This window comes from Chiloscyllium punctatum, chromosome 45 (assembly GCF_047496795.1).
Source record: "Chiloscyllium punctatum isolate Juve2018m chromosome 45, sChiPun1.3, whole genome shotgun sequence".
Classification (NCBI taxonomy): Eukaryota; Metazoa; Chordata; class Chondrichthyes; order Orectolobiformes; family Hemiscylliidae; genus Chiloscyllium; species Chiloscyllium punctatum.
The window spans coordinates 42,174,692-42,198,317 of NC_092783.1; the positions used below are offsets into that span (position 1 = coordinate 42,174,692).

At 39.8% G+C, this 23,626-nt stretch overlaps 1 protein-coding gene across 2 annotated transcripts in view; it reads right to left on the reverse strand.

Moving 5' to 3' along the window:
• The window catches only part of elapor1 (endosome-lysosome associated apoptosis and autophagy regulator 1), a 133,153-nt gene that overhangs the window by 66,541 nt on the left and 42,986 nt on the right, over positions 1-23,626 (reverse strand). The window contains exons 3-6 of one of the 2 annotated variants that reach the window (XM_072563591.1): positions 17,228-17,414; positions 12,856-13,003; positions 8,129-8,212; positions 150-255 (exon numbers count right to left, since the gene is read on the reverse strand). In XM_072563591.1, the coding sequence (XP_072419692.1) occupies positions 150-255; positions 8,129-8,212; positions 12,856-13,003; positions 17,228-17,414 (525 nt within the window). Of the gene's footprint in view, positions 1-149; positions 256-4,475; positions 4,556-8,128; positions 8,213-12,855; positions 13,004-17,227; positions 17,415-23,626 lie in introns of those variants that run through there. The other variant, XM_072563592.1, reaches the window with a different exon arrangement.

The following is a 23,626-nucleotide window of genomic DNA, read 5'->3' on the forward strand; positions in this document are numbered from 1 at the left end:
CATTTTGCTGTATTACTTCCAATTACTTTCTTCTCAGAGGACAATAATTCAGGAAATATCTTACATCATCAATATCAAAGAACTTTTCAGCATAAAATACTTATTTTTAAGTAGACTATTTCATTGGTTCAGTCTAGCTTCCCACATACCTGTGATGAAAATGTTCCTGATGAGAACAGGCTTTAGCATTTTCGTACCCATTGAAAAGCCTGTTGTTCGCCAGTACAAAACATTATTTCCACGATTCAACTGTACCTGTGGAGAAAAAAAATTACCATTACAACACTTGGAAAGAATAGCAGCACAACTCTGAGGAAGTAAAAGCACAAGATTTATGCAGGTCAGATGGTAACAGGATGGATATTGCAATTTAAGAACTCTGCACAGGTGCAGATTTATCAATACATTGGTAAACTTTCAACCTCAGTTTGGATCAGCCTTCGATTATGAAAAATACAAATTTTGTTCCAATGCCACTTCTACTCTTACAAGTAAAATGAAAGTTAATCATGTAGATTAAAAGGATGCATTTAGTCCTGAGGCATGCTGTAAATTTGTTGTGGCTTTGTAGCAATGTTAAATTTACAGTGAAAGTCCGTGATGCGAAGGCTAACCCAATGTAGGAGCAGAGTGAAGTGATATTCCCTGTAGGCAGTAATTGCACAATAATTCAGTATGGCATTACATGGAGTGCAAATCTACTGAGATGGCAAAATTACTTTGCAATATGCTTAAATTCTTTTGACACCTGGGCTCTTTCTGACCTATATGATTCAAAAGTTCGCAGAAAAATCCTTCCCTTCCTAGTCTCTAATGTGTACCATCCTTGTATTAAATAGTGGCACTCTTGCATCTGGGTCACGAGGTTCTGAATTCATATCCCATATGAACTTGAGCACAAAAGCATCAAGGCTGACAGTCCAGTGCAGCACAGAGAGAGTGCTGCATTGTTGAAGTTGCTGTTTTTTGGGATGAGTTGCTATGCTTGCTCAGATGTATGTAAATTATCTTGTGGTACTACTTTGAAGAATTATTGGGGAACAATCCTCAGTGAACCGACTCGTAATTATTCTTCAACTGGATTTACTATATTCCTCCTGGCTGTGTGCAAATTAGCTGCTGCATTGCCCCTAGTCCTACAGTGTTAATTGGCTGTAAAATGTTTTAAGATATCTGATGGTTGTGAAAAGTGTTACATGATGAAGTCATTTTCTGCACATGCAGATATCCTGACAAACACAAAACTCACTCAGAAACAGGACAAATTAAGCTCCAGTCCCGAAAGAAATGACAGCAGATATAGTAATTCAGTCAATCACACTTGGGAAGGTCCTTCAGCTTCAACTGCTTACTCTAAACCCATTTCCCATTTGTTGTTAAGTCAACAAAAAATTTAAATTAACAAAAGGAGAAAGTGTAAAAAACAACAGATTCTGAAGTTAATCATTCAAAAGGAGATGTTGATGTAGCAGTAATGTTATCTGATTAATAATGCAGAGCCCAAGATAATACTCCCATTTAAAATCCCACCATGCCATAACATAAATTCAACTAATGAATCTGGTTTTGAAAGCTAGCTAATCATGAAATGATAGCTATAATCAATTGCTGTTCAAAAACCTATCTGGTTCATTATTGCCTGATTTGGGAAATAAATCTATTGTCCAGATCTGGTTTGGCTTGCCTCTGAAATGGACAAACAGGCCATTCTGTTCAAGGCCAATTAGAGATGACCATCAAATCCCCATGAATGAATATAAAAAAGGAATTTGTGCTTTTGTGCAAATGTGTTCTGACAATGACATATCTTTTTCAAGATTAAAACTAACTGTAAATAGGGAAATGGTTGTTGGAGGGCAGTCTTATAGTACCTCTATTGTTGTCCATGGATGAGATGGGGCCAGGAGTTGACATATCAGCCTTAAGATGCTGAAATGTGTTGGGTTTCCAGGTATATAAACACAAATCATGACAAGCGCAATAGTTCAGTCATTCCTTTTTGCTGCATTACTTTGCACACTATCACTTAATGATGCAACAGTAATACAATAATTATCACAAGCACAGCTTGGCAGTGGAATGGCAGCTGCCTGGATCAAAGATGGAGGCTGGCTATGTAAGCCTGGTGCACTGTGGGATCAAAGTCCTGAGCACCAGTTCACAGCAATCAATGGAGGTTTCATCTCCTGCCTCGACGACCATTGAAAACGCTTGATATAAAGTTTAAAACTTTGAAAAAGGTTCTTTCAATGTAGTTTGTGCCAAAAACATCTCCTGATTTGACTGAGGCTTTTTCAGGTGTCCCCGTCTGGAGATACAGAGTGGAAAGAATCTGTTTTCACACCACTAGCTGCTCATGTGAATGATCTCTTGTCAGATGGGTTTCCAAGGTCTGCGTGTTGAATAAAATATTTCCTGTCCAAAATGTCCCTGATCAAATTCAATATGCAAAAGGAACCTCCAAAAGGAAAAAAAACCTTCATAATACATGGAAAATCACCATAAACCCCAACAGACTTCCAAAAAGAAAACACCATGAGGAATATAATGGGCTGTCTGAGTCACTGGATGTGGGACACTTTTTTAATAGAAGGAAAACTCATCACTGCAACAGATAGGTCAACGACCTGTGCAGTGTACATATTTGTGCAAATGCATCCAAGCAAAGAAGGCTGCATCACAGTGAAATGATGTAACTGGCACTGCCAAATCAGCCATTTTGATGTTCAGAGTAATTCTTTTGGTTTCTCTGAACTCAAAGTGTATTAATAATGCCAATTAAAAGATCAATGCTTGATTAGATTAGATTCCCTACAGTAGGGAAACAAGTCCTTTGGCCCAACAAGTCCACACTAACCCTCCGAAGAGCAATCCACCCAGATAAGCCTCTACATTTATCCCTGACTAATGTACCTAACACTATAGGCAATTTAGCATGGCTAATTCACCTAACATTTCACTGGCTTCATCCAAACTTTGTCCCTCATTCCCATTACAGATTCTGACTTGAGCTTGATCATTGAAATCAATAGGTAAAGTAAAACCAAAAAAGCTGCCATCCTGAACTACACTCATTCCCTTCCTTGTGAAGGACTAAACAAGCCATATTCTCAGAGGTCAGTCTCCCCCTAGGCTTTATAAATTAGAAAACGGCTCATTACTTTAAAAAAAAAGGGAAAACAAATTCTAATAAATGAACTGGAAATAAAGTGAGGTCATGTGCAACATATATAAATTCTCTATCTTGGGATGTTTTCCAAAAATCAATAAAAACATTTATTACAATTTAGCACTATAAATATTGACTGCTATTCAACTTCTCCATTTTACACTCATTAATGTTAATAACCTTTGCCATTGAATACTAAGCATTCTCAATGAACACAGATTAAAACAACTCTTTGGTAATGAGCTTTCAAAACAACACGACTTATTTTGTACTAAGCTCAAAACAAAAAGCAGAATCAACATGTGCAGGAGTAAAAGCTCTGAAATTTTCTTTTATGTTTAAAATCCAATTACCCAGACTAGTGTGAAGATACCTATTTAGTTTAACTTCCATGTCCAGTGAGATAAGAAACATAATGTACAATGTTAACATCTTTATTTTTAAAGCAAATGGAAGGGAATTGGCAACAACATATATGAGATTTCTGCAAATTCCCCATCAATTTAAAAAAACACTGTACCTTTGCAGCATGAACTGTACTCTGCTTCTTCACAAAATTACCCTCACAACAGAATCCTGTCATAAAAAATGAAGAGACCACAACTGTTTGAACCAGTTGCATAAGCATAATGTTGATCAGGAACCATGGTAACAGGAGGGTGCATGCTCTGGTCTTGATGCAGTGTGTAGACAGCATGACATCATTTTCACCAATGCTGCTGCATATTTTGCATACAGATTGATTGCTGCAATTTCTCAGAGTTATGTTAACATATTCCATCTATGCAAATTGACTTTGGTGCAGGAAACTCACTGATTCCAGGAAAGGGAAATTTGACAAAACAGCACTTTCTGGAGATCTGCAAGTAAATCCTTACACAACAAGTGCTGGAACACAGGACTAGATTAATTTGGGATATCTGGTTGGCATGGACAAGTTGGAACGAAGGGTCTGTTTCTGCGCTGTATATCTCTGTGACTCTATGACAACGGTTTAATTGATGTTACAATGCAAAATTGCTTGCTGCGCAGTAAACAGGTGCGACTATTTCAGGAGAACACATTTGGGGTGCTGCTGCTGGATGTTGAGAAGGAAGGGAGCTCAAGGTCAGTTTCCCAGCAGGAAAAAGTGAAGAAACAACGACTGTGAAGGTGGCAGAGTTGATGAACAATGTCCCCCATATTTAAAAAATATGGGAGCAAATAACAAAGTATTTTCAAGACTTGTGAAAATCTGCTATGGTCGGACCATTCAGAGTTTCTTATTGAAATTATATCACCTTCACATGCAGGGCAGCAAACTCACCAAATTTAATAGTCCGTTCTGGCAGCAGAACATATAAGCTCGGAAAAACTGAAAGAACTGCGGATGCTAGAAATCTCTGGAAAAACTCAGCAGGTCTGGCAGCATCTGTGAAGTGAAAGCAGAGTTAACATTTCAGGTCCAGTAACCCTTCAGTGGAGCTATAAGTGAGAAATCTGGCATGAATGTGACCATAATTTACTCATCATAAAAATCAAGTCCAAACCTGAGGGGATTGCTTGATTTAGCACTCCATCTGCCCAGAAAGTATTAGCAAATGCTTTATGTATCTGCCCAGAGCAGCGATACACTTATCCAGCACATTCTAGTGATGCCTCTGTTGGGAGGTCTTGGATGTCAATATCCATGATCTGTGTGACAGTGGATCTAACAACAGCATTTAGAGCTTGGAACAACTGTGCCCATTCTATGGATTACCTAGAAATCTAAACATCAGGGAAGTGCTCATTCTAAAGCAGATTCATGCAAAGCCTCAGGCCTCTGTTCAAGGGGCCCCAATGTAGATGTCCCTGAATCTGTGTACATGCTGTGGTGTGACCTGCAGTAGAATGAATACATCCTTAATGCCTACACTGATCCAGTCTATACACATCCCCATCACAGCCATCAGCTGCACAATTATATATTATGATTCCAACCTGTTTGCCATTACCTCTGTTTTCACTGTTCCTTTGGAACATGTAATAACTCAGGAAGCCTGACTGGAAAGGAACATAATTTATTGTTGAACTCAAAATTGAGCTCTCCAGACCCACCCCTAGGTCTGCTTCTTTTTTATGTAACCTGTTTTTGAATCAACCTGCTCAGAGATGCTATTACACACCTCTGGAGCAAATGGAACTTGAACATGGGCCTCTTGGTCCAGGGGAAGGGACACTACCACTGAGCTACAAAAAGGCCCAGAAATATCAATCACTCTTTTTGTTGTTGAAGGGAGTAGAAACATGAAACACTTCATATGAGATGTGAACACACAAGCCCTGGTTTACAAAGGCAGTATTTGAACCACTGAGCTATAGAGTCTGAGCTTTTTAAGCTGGAATCGAACCTGACCGCTTGGTGCTATAAGACTGCAGTGCCAAACATTAAGTTACAGTGGTGCCTATGGGTTTCCTTTTCAAAAAAGTCTTTTTTAAATTAAGCTATTTTTCTAATGAACCTGTTCAGCAATGCTGTTACAAAGCTCTGGAACAGGAGTGACTTAGTTCCAAGTCGCTCAATCCAGGAGTACAGACACTACCACTGTGCCACAAGAGGGCATCCCTAGGTCTGCTTTACTGTTTTGTTTTATTTAACTTGTTTTTCTAATCAACCAGTTCAGAGATCTTATTACACACCTCTGTAGCACGTGGAACTTGAACCCAGATCTCTCAGTCCAGGGGGCAGGGAAATTAACTCTGCACGACAAGAAGACCTCTCAAAGGTGCAGGATCAAGAAAGATGGAAAATGTAGTTGATAGGGTTTGAATCAGTGGGGGGGCCTCAATCGATATCAAATCTATCGCCTTAATCACTCGGCCATGACTACGTGGCCTGGGTCTGCTTTACAAAGAGCTCTGGCATTCAGTTCCAGCTGGTAAGCCATTGCCTGTTACCAATGGAAATTATATCCAATGAACTCCATAGGGAGATTAATTTATGATTCCTCATGGCTCTTATCGGGGTTATCAAAGAACCATTGTTCATTTTAGCTGTACATTCTGCAACATTCCCTTTAAATCCTTTCATGTTTTATTATATCCTATGATAAATACGTACATTCATTTGACCACTTTTGACATCCTCAGCAGCTACAAAGTTGCTTCATTCACAATCTACATTCCATTCTTACAAATTAAGCTACATGAGAGACTGTTTTTCTTCATTCAGGGGATGAGAGCTTGACTGGACCAGAATTTACTGTCCATCTGTAGTGAGGTGTGAAGGTAGTAGTGAGCTGTCTTCTGGCTGCAGTCCATTTAGTGTAGGAGCACTCACAATGCAACTAGGGAGAAAGTTCCAGGATTTTGATCCAGGGGGCAGGGAAATTAAATCCAGGGGGCAGGGAAATTGAAGGAACGGTAATATGTTTCCAAGTTGGGATGGTGAGTGGCTTGGCGAGGGGAACTTGCAGGTGGTGATGTTCCTATGTTCCTGTCCTTCTAGATGACAATGACCATGGATTGGAAGATGCTGTCTAAGGAGCCTTGCTAAATTTCGGCAAAGCAGCCTTTAGTTGGTACATCTTGCTGCTGTTGTGCGTCAATACTGGAAGAACTGAAAACTTGTGGATCTAGCATCCATCAAACAGCTTGCCCTGCCTTGGATGATGTTAAGTTTCTTGAGCGTTGTCAGACCTATACTAATTGAAGAAATTTGGGAGTATTTACTATAACGCTGATTTGTGCCCTGTTAAATGCAATTAAACATCCTTAGTTTTCAGCAAGAATTAATCTGGAGCCTTTGCCAACTCTGATCAGAGGAAATAGAGTAAGCTGACATTAATACCAGTCTCCATATATCCAAACACCAATTCAACCCATCCATATCTCACTGAAATTTGATTTGCTGATTTTGTATGTGATTGTTTTGATCTGTTTGATCTCTTTCTAATCTTCTTCATTTATTTTTTTGGAGGTTTAGACAATGCTGTCCCACCAAACATATGTCTTATTAAACATCCATATCTGATAGCAATTTTTTTTTCTGAATACGCAACTGTGTTTTCTCTCGATACCTTTATATTCTGCAATTATGACACTTCAACAAGATGTCTGGCATGAACTGCTGAGTTATCAGAAAATATCCAAAATTCCATGAAACCACTGAGCCCAACGTTTACAATAATAGTTGCTCTGTCCTCAGAGTGAATATTTTGTGCTCAATACTGTGTATTTTTTCATGCACATTACAACAAAACCTTGTATTGTCCCAAGATGTTTTTTCAGCGGTTTAATCTAGCAGGAACTGGAACCAATCCTAAGACTATTAGGACAGTTGGCCAACTATTGACCAAAGAAGTAGTTTTTTTTGTAGCATCTGAAAGGAAGGTGTGGTGGAAAGACTAAAATATTGTAACAAGCAATTCAAAGTTTGGATGACTGAAGACATGTTTGCCAATGGTGACATGAAGGGGTGGGAAATGTGGAACAAGCCAGAGTTGAAAGAACACAGAGTTCTCATAAGTTTAGTGCAAGGGTTGATATTCCATTATATTAACAGATATTCCCTTTTCACTGGAGCAGAAAATCTTCCAGTATTGATTAACAGTCAGAGACGTAGAGCAGCAACACAATAACTAACAAGCAGATGTATAAATACAATCTGCCGCAGGTATAGAAATGTCACCATCCAACTCAATTATAATTTGATTACAATACAGGTAATTTCCCAGGTTACAAATGTTCTGGGGTCCATTGGGAAGTTGATTTCAATGCAAGTCAGAATATAATGCATTACGAACATTCCTAAGTTGGATGTTAGTAAATTGGGGAACCCCTGTACTGCTCTCATTGCTGATGGTCAGCTTGTTTGCATGAGAGCATTGTATCAAGATTCAATACTCAAAAAGTGTTTTTATAACAATGTAAAATCTACAGGGAAGTCAAAAAAAAGTATTGAAAATACTTCAAAACACTTCAGATTTCGACACCTACTGAATGATGATCCCATTCATTTCTTTCTGTTTTTCTTATCCATTTTGATTCACCATCCATTGCTTGACATTGGTCATTCTGAACCTGGGGAAGAAAGGGAAAACTGTATCTAACTAAAGCCACATTGTACAGAATGAACTCAAACTACAGTTAGTCAATTTAAAAACAAATTCTTTCATTTTTAAAATACCGGAATTGCTGAAGGGATACGATGCTAACTACAGTGGCATTCTGCTAGCAATATCCTCCATTTGTATTGACAAATATAATTTCCATTCCATTGTGATGAATTTTTAAAAATTTATTTGTAAGGGTTGCTGCCTGGCCAGCATTTATTGCCCATCCCAAATTGCCCTTGAGAAGGTGGGGATGACCTGCCTTCTTGAACCACTGCAATTCACCTGCTATGGGTTGACCCACAATGCTGTTCAAGAGGATTGGATATGATGGGCAGAATATCAGGAGTGAGGAGGTGTGTTATTTGTCACAGTATTCCTAGCTGACCTCTGACCTGCTGTTGTAGCCACTATGAGATGGATCCAGTTAAGTTTCTGGTCAATGGTAAGTCCAAGGATGTTGATAATGGGGGATTCACTGATGGTAACACCATCGAATTTCAAGGGATGGTGATTAGATTATTTCTTATTGGTGATGGTCATAGCCTGGCATTTGTGTGGCACCAAAGTTACTTGCCACTTGTCAGCCAAAGCCTGGATATTATCCAGATCGTTTTGCATTTGAACGTGGACTTCTTCAGTATCTGAGTCATCGTGTTTAACATTGTGCATCATCAGCGAACATCCCCACTTCTGACATTCTGATGAAGAGAAGATCGTTGATGAAACAGCTGAAGATAGTTGGGCCTACCCGGAGGAATCAGACTGTTTTGGGGATTTTTCAACTGATTGTTTTGACACTACATTAATTTTAAATCATTTTGGTTGCACTATTATGCATATATTGTGTATGTGAAGATTCAGGTAGCCTTAATTATCAATTTGCACTTGAAATGTATTCATAAGTTTACAAACTGGTGCTCATAAGTGGGTCAAATATTTATTTACCTGCAATTAGATATTTCCATTTCTTTATAGATGGCATCTTATTTCTATACAAAATAATTTTTTAAGCAGCATATTTAGCTGAATACTGTCTTGTGGAGCAATATCAGGTAGCAGAGTGCTGAAATTCATCGATTTTGTTGACTCACCTAATTTCTGGAGCATGCCATCCTTGCATCTGGATGGTATTAACATAAAATATATCAAACACTGCAGGTGCAAAGAGCTGCGGCAGACCTTGAAACAAAAGCAGAAAAATGCTGGAAACATTCAGCTTGTCAGTCGAAATCTGTGGCCCACACCTGAAACTTTAATCTATCAGTTACCTCCGCAGGTGCTGACTGATCCTCTGAATATTACTAACGTTTTTTGTTTCCGTTTTTCACACTTCTCCAACTGCAAATATGTAAGAAATTAATAAGTTGCTCTGAGAATGACGTAGAATGGAATAAGTTGTTAACTAAAAGGGCTTGTTTACAAGAATACCAGCCTTTTATTCAAAATCTCTTTAGTTTTGGAAAATATCATTCTTACAAAATCCCAAGCAAGGGCTGCATGTGCTTGGTGGAGTGGGAGGGGGAGTTGAAGTGTTGAGCCACGGGGGTTGGGAGGGGGGGGGAGTTTGGGTTGGTTGGTCCGGATGGCCCAGAGGTGTTCTCTGAAACATTCCGCAAGTAGGCGGATGGACTCCTCCATCGCCAGACCATAGCAACACGATGGCTGGAGGAAGAGCACCTCATCTTCCGCCAAGGAACCCTCCAACCACAAGGGATGAACTCAGATTTCTCCAGTTTCCTCATTTCCCCTGCCCCAACCTTGTCTCAGTCCCAATCCTCGAACTCAGCACCACCTTCCTAACCTGCAATCTTCTTCCTGACCTCTCCGCCCCCACCCCCACTCCGGCCTATCACCCTCACCTTAACCTCCTTTCACCTATCGCATTTCCAACGCCCCTCTCCCAAGTCTCTCCTCCCTACCTTTTATTTTAGCCTGCTTGGCACTTTTTCCTCATTCCTGAAGAAGGGCTCATGCCCGAAACATCGATTCTCCTGCTCCTTGGATGCTGTCTGACCTGCTGCACTTTTCTAGCAACACATTTTCAGCTATTATAGGACAAGCCAAACAGAGAACAGCCAGGGAATTCCTAGAGGCATGGCACTCATCCACAGATTCAATCAATAAGCACATCGGCCTGGACCCAACATACCGACCACTGCAATGGACAGCTGGAACTGACAACTGGAAGCAGCAGAGACAAACCACTATAAATGCCGGAGGAAACATCACAGAAGCGCTTCACAGGAGGCTCCTAAGCACTGAGGATGTCACCTAGACAGGGGACGAAATGTCTGCAACACAAATTCCCAGCTCGGCGAACAGAACCACAACATCATTCTTAGTGATGATTAATTGCTGGTTGCTCACCTGAACCAGCTAGTTAACCAAGTTTTGTGATGCTTGCAACTGATGAGCAGATCCCAGAGTTGATCTTCATTTGGAGCACTCCAGTTATGCAAACATTTAAATAATCCTGCACTTTTTTGTATCAGAAACTTACTTCTTGTAAATACCAGAAACTGTGCAGCAAAGTACATATCACCAGGCATATACAGTAAACAACGCTGAAAAATATGAACTACGGAAGGATGGGTTTGCTAGAGATATAAATGACAGTGACATGCTGAAAACCTTATCATTCATTCAGGGGTAAATCACATCTCAGCACAATGTTCCCTGTTTAACTGCTTTGATCCCAAAGACTGAGAAACATTCATTAAAGTCAGTATGTTATAACTCGGTAAAATTATTAACTTTTTTTCAGAAGTCATTGAAAGGATGTGGGAATCATTATCATGCCAAAATTTATTGCTCACCCCTAACTGATCCTTGAGGAAGTGGTAGTGAGCCACCTAATTGAAGGCAGCTCATTGCTTCTTTTGATTTTGGAGTCACACCTGTAGCAAACCAGGTAAGGTTAGCAGATTTCCTTCCCTAAAAGACATTTCTGAATCCAATGTTATGAACACCTAGTATGTTTATGACCCCAATTAACCTGAGTTTAAATTCCTCAGTCACAATAGTGCTTTTGAACTCATTACTCCAGATTATCTTTTCAGGCCTTTAGTCTACTAGTCCTATGCAATTGCCACTATCCTGCCCTACCAATCAGTGATGATCATTCTTGAATGATTTAGCATGCCAAGGGACAATTTAATGGGAAAATAAAACTGCACATTATTTGTTGAGTTGATTAGAATGATTTAAATCATTTTTTGGGAGTGGGCAATTTGCAATGTTTTAGGATAACTTGTGCCATTGAGATCTATTTCAACTGACAGCTTTGATTAATGATGCAGTTTTAAAAAAATCTTTGTTCGAGTCTTGTCATAAAGAATTTCAACCAGTCTTATATCATAAGTCCTTCCATTTCCTACCTTGTTGTGCTATTATACAAATTGGTCGCACATTGTGGGTTTATGTTAAAAAAAAATGTACTAAATGTTGCCAGTTAGGTTGTTTGGGAACCAATGATTTTGTTTTAGCGCAGCATTTGCTACATTTAGAAGTTTCTTCATTCTTTATTCTATAAAGTCTTAATTTGTAATAAATTAAATTTGATTATTTGTTGCTTATATCATAGTAACTGGTAATGCAGAGCCTTTCCTGTACACAGTATGTGAACTATGATGCACAGCCCAAGCCAATCACTACATGCTTGCACAATACCAGAAACATTTCAGTGTTTACCCTGCAACAAAACTGCTGCAGATACTGAGCACAGACTTCAGTCAGACTGGAAGAGCAGGTTCATCTATGGATTATAATTTTTCCAGAGCATAACGAGCATTGGGAACAAGCTCATATTGTAATAACTGATGGGAAGTGAAGTGGGATAAATATTATTCTACAGATCAAAATAGACCATACAAAGCTAAAAAATATCATCCAAAACAGGCAGAACTCAAATGGAGTAAGTGTCGTGACACAGAAAATGGGAATGAATGATTAGCTTGTTTGATTTTTTTGTAGTGTGTTTTCATTCATTATGGACTGTGATGTTGAAAGCTTCTTATTATTCACTGTGGTCCCAGAAGCATACTGCATGCACTCCCGCAGTGATATCTAGCGGCTGAGATGTTTGGCCTCCAACAACTATGTTAAGTACTATTCCAGCCCTGCCGAAATTTACCTTGAATCTTCACTAGCCACAGTTTTATCAAGATTTCTTTGTGCCACACAAATATGCTGTCCAGAAAGATGTGTGTTAAATAGAATATGTCTGACTTTCTGCATCAATTTGTTTAAAGTCAGCATTAACTGCTTAGGCAGGAGATTTAAAACAATATTGGGACAAACGTTGATGGGACAAATAAGCTTTACTCAACTTTAAATGTTCTTATATAATTAATGGCACCATTACTTTATTAGGGTAACAACATCCTTTTAAATGCTACAATTAAGTCACGCTTTATGGAACTCACACTAGCTAACCAAAACTTTTCTCTTTACTATTTTCTTGCATATTTCCTTTTATTTTCTTCTGAAGGGCAATGAAAATAGCGAAAGAGGTTCTGACACCACTGACTCTCATTTTCTATTCCAGACGTTACAACTTATTCTCAAAGAAGTCAGCGCTCTTCAAATAAAAAGCCTGTCATCACTTACAAAAAATTCAAAGTAAATGCTGGTATCTGGATATTGATATTCAAACGAGATGCTGCCTGATCGTTTCAGGTTCACTGCATACATCAGAGTGGCTGTGCATTCATCACTGTTGGATGCCACGAAATCACCTTTAAGGGTCCATTTTGACCTAGCAAAAATGCAGAGAATAGTACAAAGTACACAATACATTAACACAGGCATGTGTTAGTACACTAAAAATAATAACTGACAAATCTTTGAGCTGCAATAACTATGCATCAAACAACTGGTATTGACAAGTGTACAGATGTGTGGGGCTGTTAGTATTGACATGATTGCATAAATGACAACTGTAGCTGAAGATGCAAGAGTGCATAAGGAAAGTAACAAGTGTATTTATTCCTAAGGCAGGTGTAACTTTATTTTCTACACATGTCTGTTTTGAAATATAGTGGACTTTGTGTTGTATCAGGTTGATTTTTTGTTCCTTTCTCCGGACGTTTTTCCCTCCTCTCTGCCGCCAAGATACAGTTGACTATTGCTGTTGTATTATTGCACCAGTGTTAGTTACACATTAGTATCTTTCTAAAGCATTAGTCATGGGTGAGCTTCAATGAGTGAGTTCCTCAGTTACATGTGTCATCACACTGAAATCTTGGATTTCAGCAAAGGTCAGGACTGTGACTTCCTGAGCTGCTCTTCACATTTCAAGCCCAGAGCTATCAGTTTCAATTTGTCCTCTATTTTGATCAGATTAGCTAAAGAATTAAAGATCATGGTGAGTTTTTCATGCAATCTAAATCCATTCACCCAAGCTTAAAATTGATTCCCAAATCTAGGGAGAACTAGCTATTTGGATACAGAGCTGGCTTGAAGGTACAGAGGGTGGTGGTGGAGGGTTGCTTTTCAGACTGGAGGCCTGTGACCAGTGGTGTGCCACTAGGATTGGTGCTGGGTCCACTGCTTTTCATCAATTATATAAATGATTTGGATGGGAGCACAGGAAATATAGCTATTAAGATTGCAGATGACACCAAAGTTGGAGGTACAGTGGACAATGAAGAAGGTTACGTCAGACTATAGTGGGATGTTGATCAGATAAGCAACATCTGAGGAGTGGCAAATGGAGTTTAATTTAGATAAATGTAAGGTGCTGTATTTTGGAAAGGCAAATCAGCAGGACTTATACACCTAATGGTTAGGTCCTGGAGAGAGTTGCTGAACAAAAAGATCTTGGAGTGCAGATTCATAGTTCCTTAAAAGTGGAGTTTCAGGTAGATAGGATAGTGAAGATGATGTTTGGTATGCTTACCTTTATTGGGCCAAACATTGAGTGTACGAGTTCGGAGGTTATGTTGCGGCTGTACAGGACAATAGTTAGTCCGCTTTTGGAATATTGTGTGCAATTCTGGTCTCCCTCCTATCGGAAGGGTATTGTGAAATTTGAAAGGGTTCAGAAAAGATTTACAAGGATGTTTCCAGGGTTGGAGGATTTGAGCTACAGGGAGAGGCTGAAAAGGCTGGAACGGGTTTCCCTAGAGCATCAGAGGCTGAGGGGCGACCTTATAGAGGTTTATAAAATCATGAGGGGCAGGATAGGGTAAATAGACAATATCTTTTTCCTGGGTTGGGGGTAGTCAATAACTAGAAATCATAGGTTTAGAATGAGAGAGGAAAATTGTAAAAGAGACCTGAGGGGCAACCTTTTCACACAAAGGGTATGTGTGTATGGAATGAGTTGCCAGAGGAAGTCGTGGAGGCTCAACAATTACAACATTTAAAAGGCATCTGGATGGGTACATGGATAGGAAGGGTTAAGAGGGATATGGGCCAAGTGCTGGCAAATAGACTAGATTAGGTTAGGATATCTGGTCAGCATGGACAATTTGGACTGGAGTGTCTGTTTCCGTGCTGTACTGCTGGGTTTTAATGACAGTGTGTTTCTCAATCACTCATAGCCAATAATCGAGGAAGCTATAAGAATTACCCAGTGGAGACAGTTTACTTCTCCTTGGCTTTCTCAAAATGCTACATTTGCTGAGATTGGGAACTCAGCTGAATAAAGGAGCAAAGCATTACCCTGATTCCTTGGAATATATTGGATATACATAGGATACTAAAATGCAGAATTTGTTTCTGCCTCTTAAAGGATTAATAATTCCAGTTGTCTTGTTTTGACTACTCTTGCACAAGCTAAAGTTACGGTTATGTAGTCCTCACCTGATTCAACACATCCCGATTTACAAAATCAATTTAATCAGGTAACTTAAAACAATTTTGCATTCACTGTGTTTTTTGAGATGCTTTTCCTTTCTAATTTATGTGCAACTATGAACTACACAACCAAAATGCTTACAAAACAGCTTTACTCAACACCCTTAACCAGAGCATTTACTTGGAAAAAGGCTGTATTTCAAGAATAGGCTGCATTTTTGCATAATAAACTTTGCTCTAATTACATGCAACAGGCCACAAAGGCCTTGATTCTATAGTTGATCAGGAATTTTTTTCAATGGGGCAGATAAAGTGAAAAATTTAGTCTTAGCTATTGCCTTTTTGATTTTCTTTGCCGTTTTTGTGGGGTAAGGGGTTAAAGCATCTTCAATTATCACCACGGAGCATATGCATAGGGAACCATGTCATGATGTTTTCAGATCACATGGAACTCAGACCTGAGTATGTAGGATTTCCAGAGATGCCTTCTATTACCATCAGATGTACATAATGTATGTAACCAATAACGTTTGTTTCTGTTCACTGATATGGCTGTGGAGTACCTTTTTACAGCAATTTTGTCTGTTTCTGTATATTTATCACTCAGTACATGAAAGGGACGGGTTCTGGGTTTCACTGGCTAGGTCAATATCTATTACCTATCCTTAGTTGTTCTCTTTATTATTTACTCCTGAGACAAGGGTTGAAAAGTGGTGGTGAGCTGTCCTCTTGAACTGCTGCAATCCATTTAGTAGGGGAAACCCCACAACACTGTTTGGGAGGCAGTTCCAGGAATTTGACCCAAAGAAAGATTGGCAATGCATTTCTGAGTCAGGAACGCAAATGGCAAGGAATGGTAATTGCTGGTTGTGGTATTCCCATGTATCTGCCACCTTTGTTCTTCTAGACAATAGTGGTCATGGGTTTGAAAGGTGCTGTCTAAGGGATATGGGCCAAAAGCTGGCAAATGAGACTAGATTAATTTAGGATATCTGCTCGGCGTGGACAAGTTGGACCGAAGGGTCTGTTTCTGTGCTGTACATCTCTCTGACTCTGACTCTAAGGAGCCTTGATAAATTTCTACAGTCCATCTTGTAGATGTCACACGCTGCTGCTATTGACCATCAGTGGTGGGGTGTATGAATGCTTATGGATGTGGTACCAATCCAGTGGACTGGATGGTGTCAAGATTCTTGGAGCTGTACTCATCCAGACAAGTGGGAAGTATTTCATCAGATTCCTGACTTATGCTGGTAGACAGGCTTTGAAAAGTCAGAAACTGAGATATTTGTTGTGGTATTCCTGCTCTTGTAGCTCTGTTTCTGGCCAATGGTAACCACCCCCCCCCCCCCCCCCCCCCCAATATGTTGATGGTGGCAGAATCAGCAATGGCAATGCCATTGAATGTCAATGGAATTTGGTTGGAGATCATCATTGACTGGTACACATGTGATGCGAACATTACTTGCCACTTGCCAGCTCAAACCTGGATATTGTCTAGGTTTTGCTACATTTGGGTATAGACTGTTTCAGTACCTGAGGAGCCACGAGTACTGCTAAACTTTGTGCAGCAAACATTTCCACTTCTGACCTTATGATGGACAGAAGGCCACTGACGAAGCAACTGAAGGTGGTTGGGCTTAGAACACTACCCTGAGGGACAGCCTTGAAGTCAAGGACAGTCACTCTTGCCTCCCATCCGGAATTCAGCCCTTTTGTCACTGGCTATAATGAGGTCTATAGATTTCTAACTTTTTCCCAATTTTCTCAACAGATTTTCCATATTTCTTGAGGTTCTCACAATGGTAAAAACATGGCAAAAACTAGCTGAAACATTTAACCAATGGAAAATATTGAGGCTCATGTCTGAGATTTTCCAATATATGTCCTGAGTAGTTGAAGCTCCATTCTGGAAGCCTGCATTCACATAAACTGCTGCTGTCAAGTGTTAAAAGTGATCGAATATCTATCCCACAGGAACTTAGAATAATGGGTTTTGTTTGTTTCATGCACTGCACTGTTGCTGTCACATGGTAAAAGCATAGCGCACCTTGCCTACTGCACAATAAACTGTAAGAATGCAGTGATGATAATAAATCATAACAGCACAGATGGGAGTTACCAGTTCTCCCAGTAATTTGCTAAAGACTGTTGTTTGTCTATACGTTAATGTACCTACATGGTGCAATTCTCAGTTGACTCGTTGTCTGATGACTCTAGAGCCGTTCCTGTGTTGACAAATCCTGATGGTAGCTCATCCCACTCATTGAATTCAATGCCAGTGCCGAGAGAGTAAGTACCAGCAGCACATACTTTGCATGATTGGTTCTTCATGTCTAAGAACTGACCAGCTTCACAGGAAAACGCTACATAAATGTAGAAAGTCAGTATCAGAAACCTTGATAAGATGTGTGAAAGTCGTCAAAACTTGTGCAAATCTATATCATGTATTCTCAAATAACTTGAGTTTATCTGTAAGTTTCAGCAGGCATTTCCCATTTAGTGATTGCTACTGGAAGATACTTGGATCATTCCAGATCCAACTGTGAATCAAGAAAGGTGGAGGAACTCAAGATAATTACAATCACCAGGGAAATGCCACTGAGTAGGTTGTCGAAGCTGCAGGCTCTGATGGATTTCCAGGTCTTGATGGACTTCATCCCTGAAGCTTAAAAGAAATGGTTCGTGAGACAGTTGATGCATTGATTCTGGATTAGTGGTGCTGGAAGAGCGCAGCAGTTCAGGCAGCATCCGAGGAGCAGTAAAATCGACGTTTCGGGCAAAAGCCCTTCCTGATGAAGGGCTTTTGCCCGAAACGTCGATTTTACTGCTCCTCGGATGCTGCCTGAACTGCTGTGCTCCTCCAGCACCACTAATCCAGAATCTGGTTTCCAGCATCTGCAGTCATTGTTTTTACCTAGTTGATGCATTGATTCTAATTTTCCAAAATTCTCTAGATTCTGGAGTGGTTCCAAAAGTTGTGAAAAGAGAAAATAGAGACAAGGGAGGGGGGCAAAAAGCAGGCAGGTCAGGTTAATATCTGTCGCAGGGAAGATGTAAAAGCTGTTATTGAAGATTATAAAGTGGGGTACTACGAATAATTTGAGGTAATCAGGCAGAATTTTAGTGAAAGGCATAGGGGCCCGGTGGTTAGCACTGTTGCCGAATAGCACCAGGGACCCAGGTTCAATACCAGCCTCAAGCCACAGTCTGTGTGGAGTTTACACATTCTCCCCATGTCTGGGTGCTCCAGTTTCCTCCCACATTCTAATGATGTGCAGGTTAGGTGAACTGACCATGCTAAATTGCCCATAGTGTTCAGGGATATGCAAGTTAGGTGCACTAGTCAAGGGTAAATGTAAAGTAATAGGGTAGGGGGATGGGTCTGGGCGGGTTACTCTTCACAGGGTCGGTGTGGACTTGTTGGGCCTGTTTCCACACTGTAGTGATATATGAAAATCATGTTTAATCAACTTATTGGAGTTCTTTGAGAGAGAAACTTGTGCTGTACGCAATGGGAAAGTGGTGGATATATACTGTCCTTACATTTCTGGAAGGCACTTGACAAGGTCCAACCTCAAAGATTGCTGTGGAAAATGAAATCCAATAGTATAGGGGCTTACACATTGATATAGACAGAGATTGGTTAACTAATAGGAAATAGAGACCAGGCACAAATTGATCATTTTCTGGTTGGCAACTTGTAATGATTCGTGTGTTACAGGGATCATTGCTGGGGTCTCAAATTTTTACAATTTATGTCAAGGACTTGGAAGAAAGCATTGAATGTATGGTTGCTAAATATGCTGGCAATACAGGTAGAAAACTAAGTTGTGAAGAGGACCTCAGGGGGCTAGAAGACAACATAGATAGATTCAGTTACTGTGCAAAGATTTCAAAGATTTGGAAAATGAGTAAAAATTGGGAAAATGTGAAATTGTTCATTCTATAGTCATTGAATTATACAGCATGGAAACAGACCCTTCAGCCCGGCTAATCCACACCAACCATGTTCCCAAACTAAACTAATCCCATTTGCCTACTTTTGGCCCATATCCCTCCAAATCTTTCCTATGTATGTACTTATCCAAATGCCTTATAAATGTTGTAACTATACTTGCATCCACCACTTCCTCCAGCAGTTCATTGCAGACACCAACCACTCTCTGTGGAAAAAGGTTGCCATCACGTCCTTTTCAAAACTTCCTCCTCTCACTTTAAAAATATGTCCCCTAGTTTGAACTCCCCCACCCTAGGAAAAAGACCCATGCTATTCATCTTAACTGTGCCCCTCATGATTTGATAAACCTCTACAAGATCACCCTCCACTTCCTATGCTCCAGTGAAAAAAGAGCCAGCCTACCCAGCCTTCCCCAATAACTCAAGCCCACCATTCCTGGCAACATTCTGGTAAATCTTTTCTGAATCCTCTCCAATTTAATAATATCCTTCGTACTTCAGGGTGACCAGAACTGCACATTACTCCAGAGGAGGCCTCACCTACCTCAACATGACAATCCAACTCCTGTACTGAAAGGTCTGAGCAATAAGTTAAATGCCCTCTTAATCACCCTGATTACCTGTTTTCAAAGAATTATGTGTCTGAACCACTAGGTCTCTCTGTTCTACAATACTACCCAGGGTCCTATATTACTTGTATATCCTGCCCTTGTTTATTTTACCAAAATACAATACCTAACATTTAATCAAATTAACTCCATCTGCTACTCCTCAGCCCATTGACCCATTGATCAAGATCATTCTGTAATCTTAGATAACCTTCTTCACTGTCCACTATACCACCAATTATGGTGTCATCCGCAGGTTTATTGTCCACGTTACCTATATTCTCATCTAAATTGTTTACATAAATGACAACTAAAAGTGGACCCAATACCGACTCCTGTGGAACACCACTGGTCACAGGCTTCTAGACCCCCACCAGCACCCGGTCTCGCACAGTCGAGCCAAATTTGTATCCAATTAGCAAGCTCATGCTGACTCCCATGTGATCTAACTTTACTAATTAGCTTACCATGCAGAACCCTGTCAAACGCTTTACTCAAGTCCATGTACTCTCCATGCTTCAGGCTCACTGCCTTTATTCCTGATGAAGGGCTTTTGCCCGAAATGTCGATTTCGCTGCTCGTTGGATGCTGCCTGAACTGCTGTGCTCTTCCAGAACCACTAATCCATGTAAACAATATCTACTGCTCTGCTCTCACCAGTCTTCTCGGTTACTTTCTCAAAAAAACTCAATCAATTTTGTGAGGCACAAGTTCCCTCACACAAAACTATGCTGACTATGCTTAATCACTCCTGGGCTCTCCAAATGCATGTAAATCCGATCTTTCAGAATCACCTCCAACAACTTACCCATCAGCAATATCAGGTTCATAGGCCTATAGTTCCCAGGCTTCTCTTTACAGCCTTTCTTAAGTAAAGGCAAAACATTTGCCACCCTCCAATCCTCTGGCACCCCACAGGGTTATAGATGATACAAATATTTCAGCTAGGGACCCACAATATCCTAGGTAGACTTGATCAGGACCCAGAGATTTAAAAATCTTTATGTAACTCCAGCATTTCCTCTTCTGTAATGTCCACTGTTTTCAAAATATCAATACTTATTTCCCAGAGTTCTTTAGACCCTATTTCTTCCTCCACTGTAAAAATTGACACAAAATATTCATTTAAGATCACTCCCATCTCCTGAGGTTCAACACATACATGATCTCATTGATCTTTAAAGGGTCCTATTCTCTCTCTATTTGCTCTTTTTTCCCTTAATGTACCTGTTGAATTTCTTTGGATTATCTGTAACCTTATCTGCTATCTCATATCTCCTTTTTGCGCCAATTGATTTCCCTCTTAAGAGTACCCTTCAACTGATCCATTTGATCCTAGTTGTCTAAATCTAATGTATGATTCTTTCATATTCTCACCCTTTTGAAAGCCTCACTTGTCAGTCAACCATTTACCTGCAAACAGTCCGCTTCAATTAACTTTTGAAAGTTCTCGTCTCATACTATTAAAATTTGCTGTCCTCCAATTAAGAACATTAACTTTTATGGAAGGCTTATCCTTTTCCATAGCTATTTTAAAATTAATAGAATTATGATCACTAATCCCAAAATGTCTCCCTACTAACACTTCAGTCACTTACGCTCTCTATTTCCCAAGAGAAGGACAAGTTTTGCTCCTTCTCTAGTAGATACCTTTACATATTGATAAGGGAAGTTTTCTTGAACACATTTAACAAATACCTCACCATCCAAACTTTACACACTCTGGCAATCCCAGTCAACGTTTAGAATATTACAATTGTAATTTACTATTACAATCCTACTATTGTTACAAAATTCTGAGATCTCTCTACATATCTGTTTCTCAAATTCTTTCTGACTATTGGACGGCCTATAGTACAATCCCATCAAGATGATCATCCATTCTTATTTCTAATTTTTAGCCATATAGTTTCACTAGACAATCCTTCAGAAATATCCTCGCTAATTACAGCAATAATGCTTTCCTTAATCAAAGATGCCATCTCCCCACCATTTTTTCTATCCTTTCTATAGCATCCAAAACCCAGAACATTGAGCTGTCAGTCCCTCTTTCAGCCAAGTTTCTGTCATAGCTATGACATCCCAGTCCCATGTTCCAAAACATGCTGAATTCATCAGCCTTACCTGTGAGATCCATTGCAGTGAAATAAATGTAGTTTAATTCTTCAGATTTACCTCATTCTCTAACTTGCTCTTGCCAGTCTTTTGTAATTAACTTGCCTCTTTTCTGATTCAGAAACATCCTCATCTGTCTTTCTATTTTTACTGCTACTAAGGAATCCCACAACCCCCAACATTGGTTCCAAAATAGAACTAGCAAATCTCCCTGCCGAGATATTGGTCCTTTTCCAGTTCAGGTGAAAACTATCCCTTTTGAACAGGTCTTTTTTTGCCTCAGAAGAGAACCCAATGATCCAAAAATCTGAATCCTTGCATAATGCACCATCTCCTCAGCCACTGATTTACCCACCCTATTTTTTTATTCCTACTTTCATTGGGAATGAAGTCCTTTTAAATGATAGATACAACAAAGACAAACTCTACAAGTTTTTCTGTAACCCACTGACATGAATGATCACTCATGGAAATTCTATCTTCTTTGTGAGGCTATCGATTCTCTTTTGACAATCCGATTCTGCTTTATCTCAGACGCTTTCTCTCTTAGTGTTGGTTACAGAAAAATTTGTAGAGTTTGTCTTTGTTGTATCTATCATTTTAAATAAAGCGTTTTAATCTTCTATCTAGCCTCTTATATTCACTCTGCAAAACCTTAGCCCTTAGACTCTCCCTACTCTAAGTCTGCTGCATCTCCATTTCTGCCTCATCTGGTCTGACTTTGAGGAGTCCCAACAAACTCTAATTTACATATTAATGCACAAAATAAGGATCTGCACAGCTCCCTGGTACAATTTTTCCATTCTTCTCTTTGCATCTCGATAACATGTGACATGTTGGTACCAGAGTTACACCATCCTATCATAAATGTATGCATTCCAATTATACTAATGCTAGCAGCTATGGAAAGTAACCATTTTGTTGCCTGGAGGTTGTAACATTTAAATCACCAAATGTTTCAAGGTTGACACATTCAACTTTGCATGAGAACAAGGGTGGGGCCCTGTTATGAGGCTTCAATAGATTACTCAGGTCAGTTCAAGGGTCAGTGAACAGCAATTAGTCAGAGATTTAGTCAAGAGCAAAGGAAAACGAGTTGGCTAATTCCATACAGCTGAAATGCTGTTGTTAGCTCTGAGGGGTTTGGGGCTCATAAAGGGAACCTAGGAGTGGTTTGATGTTTCATGCATTTGGAGCTTTGGGAAGCCCTGAGGCACTTATCCACCCAAGGGAGCTGTAAGGAAACACTGCAACAGAAGGAAAACCTGCAAGCAATGATTATTTGTGCATAAAGCTAGTAGTTACCACAGGGATTGCCTATGAGTGGTGGGGCTCTCTTCAGAATGAATAGAGAGCTGGAATTGTGTTGGGGATGACATGCTGGAGGACAGCCTGATCTAGTAGAACACAGACTCAGGAGATGGGACTGAGGAACTGGGAAGTGATTAGTCATTGAGTCTGTCCGAGTTTGAGCAGCGTTTGAGAGAAATCAGAATCGGATTGTCAAAAGCCAAATGATAGCCTCGCAAGGAAGATAGAATTTTCATGCGTGATCATTCATGTCTGTATGGGTTACAGGAAAACTTGTAGAGTTTGTCTTTGTTGTATCTATCATTTTCCATGCAGCTTGTCATATGTTCTAGTATACTTTTCCTGTTCATATTTATCACATTTGTTGCCTAGGGAGAAGCAATGGTCCAGTGGTATTATCTAGAGACACAGATAATGTTCTGGGGAGCCAGGCTCAAATCCCACCACAGTAAATGGTGAAAATTTAATTCAATGAAAATCTGAAATTAAGAATCCATGGTTAATTGTCAGAAAAACGGATTTACTAATGCCCCTTAGAGAAGGAAACTACCATATATACCTGATCTGGCCTATGTGTAATTCCA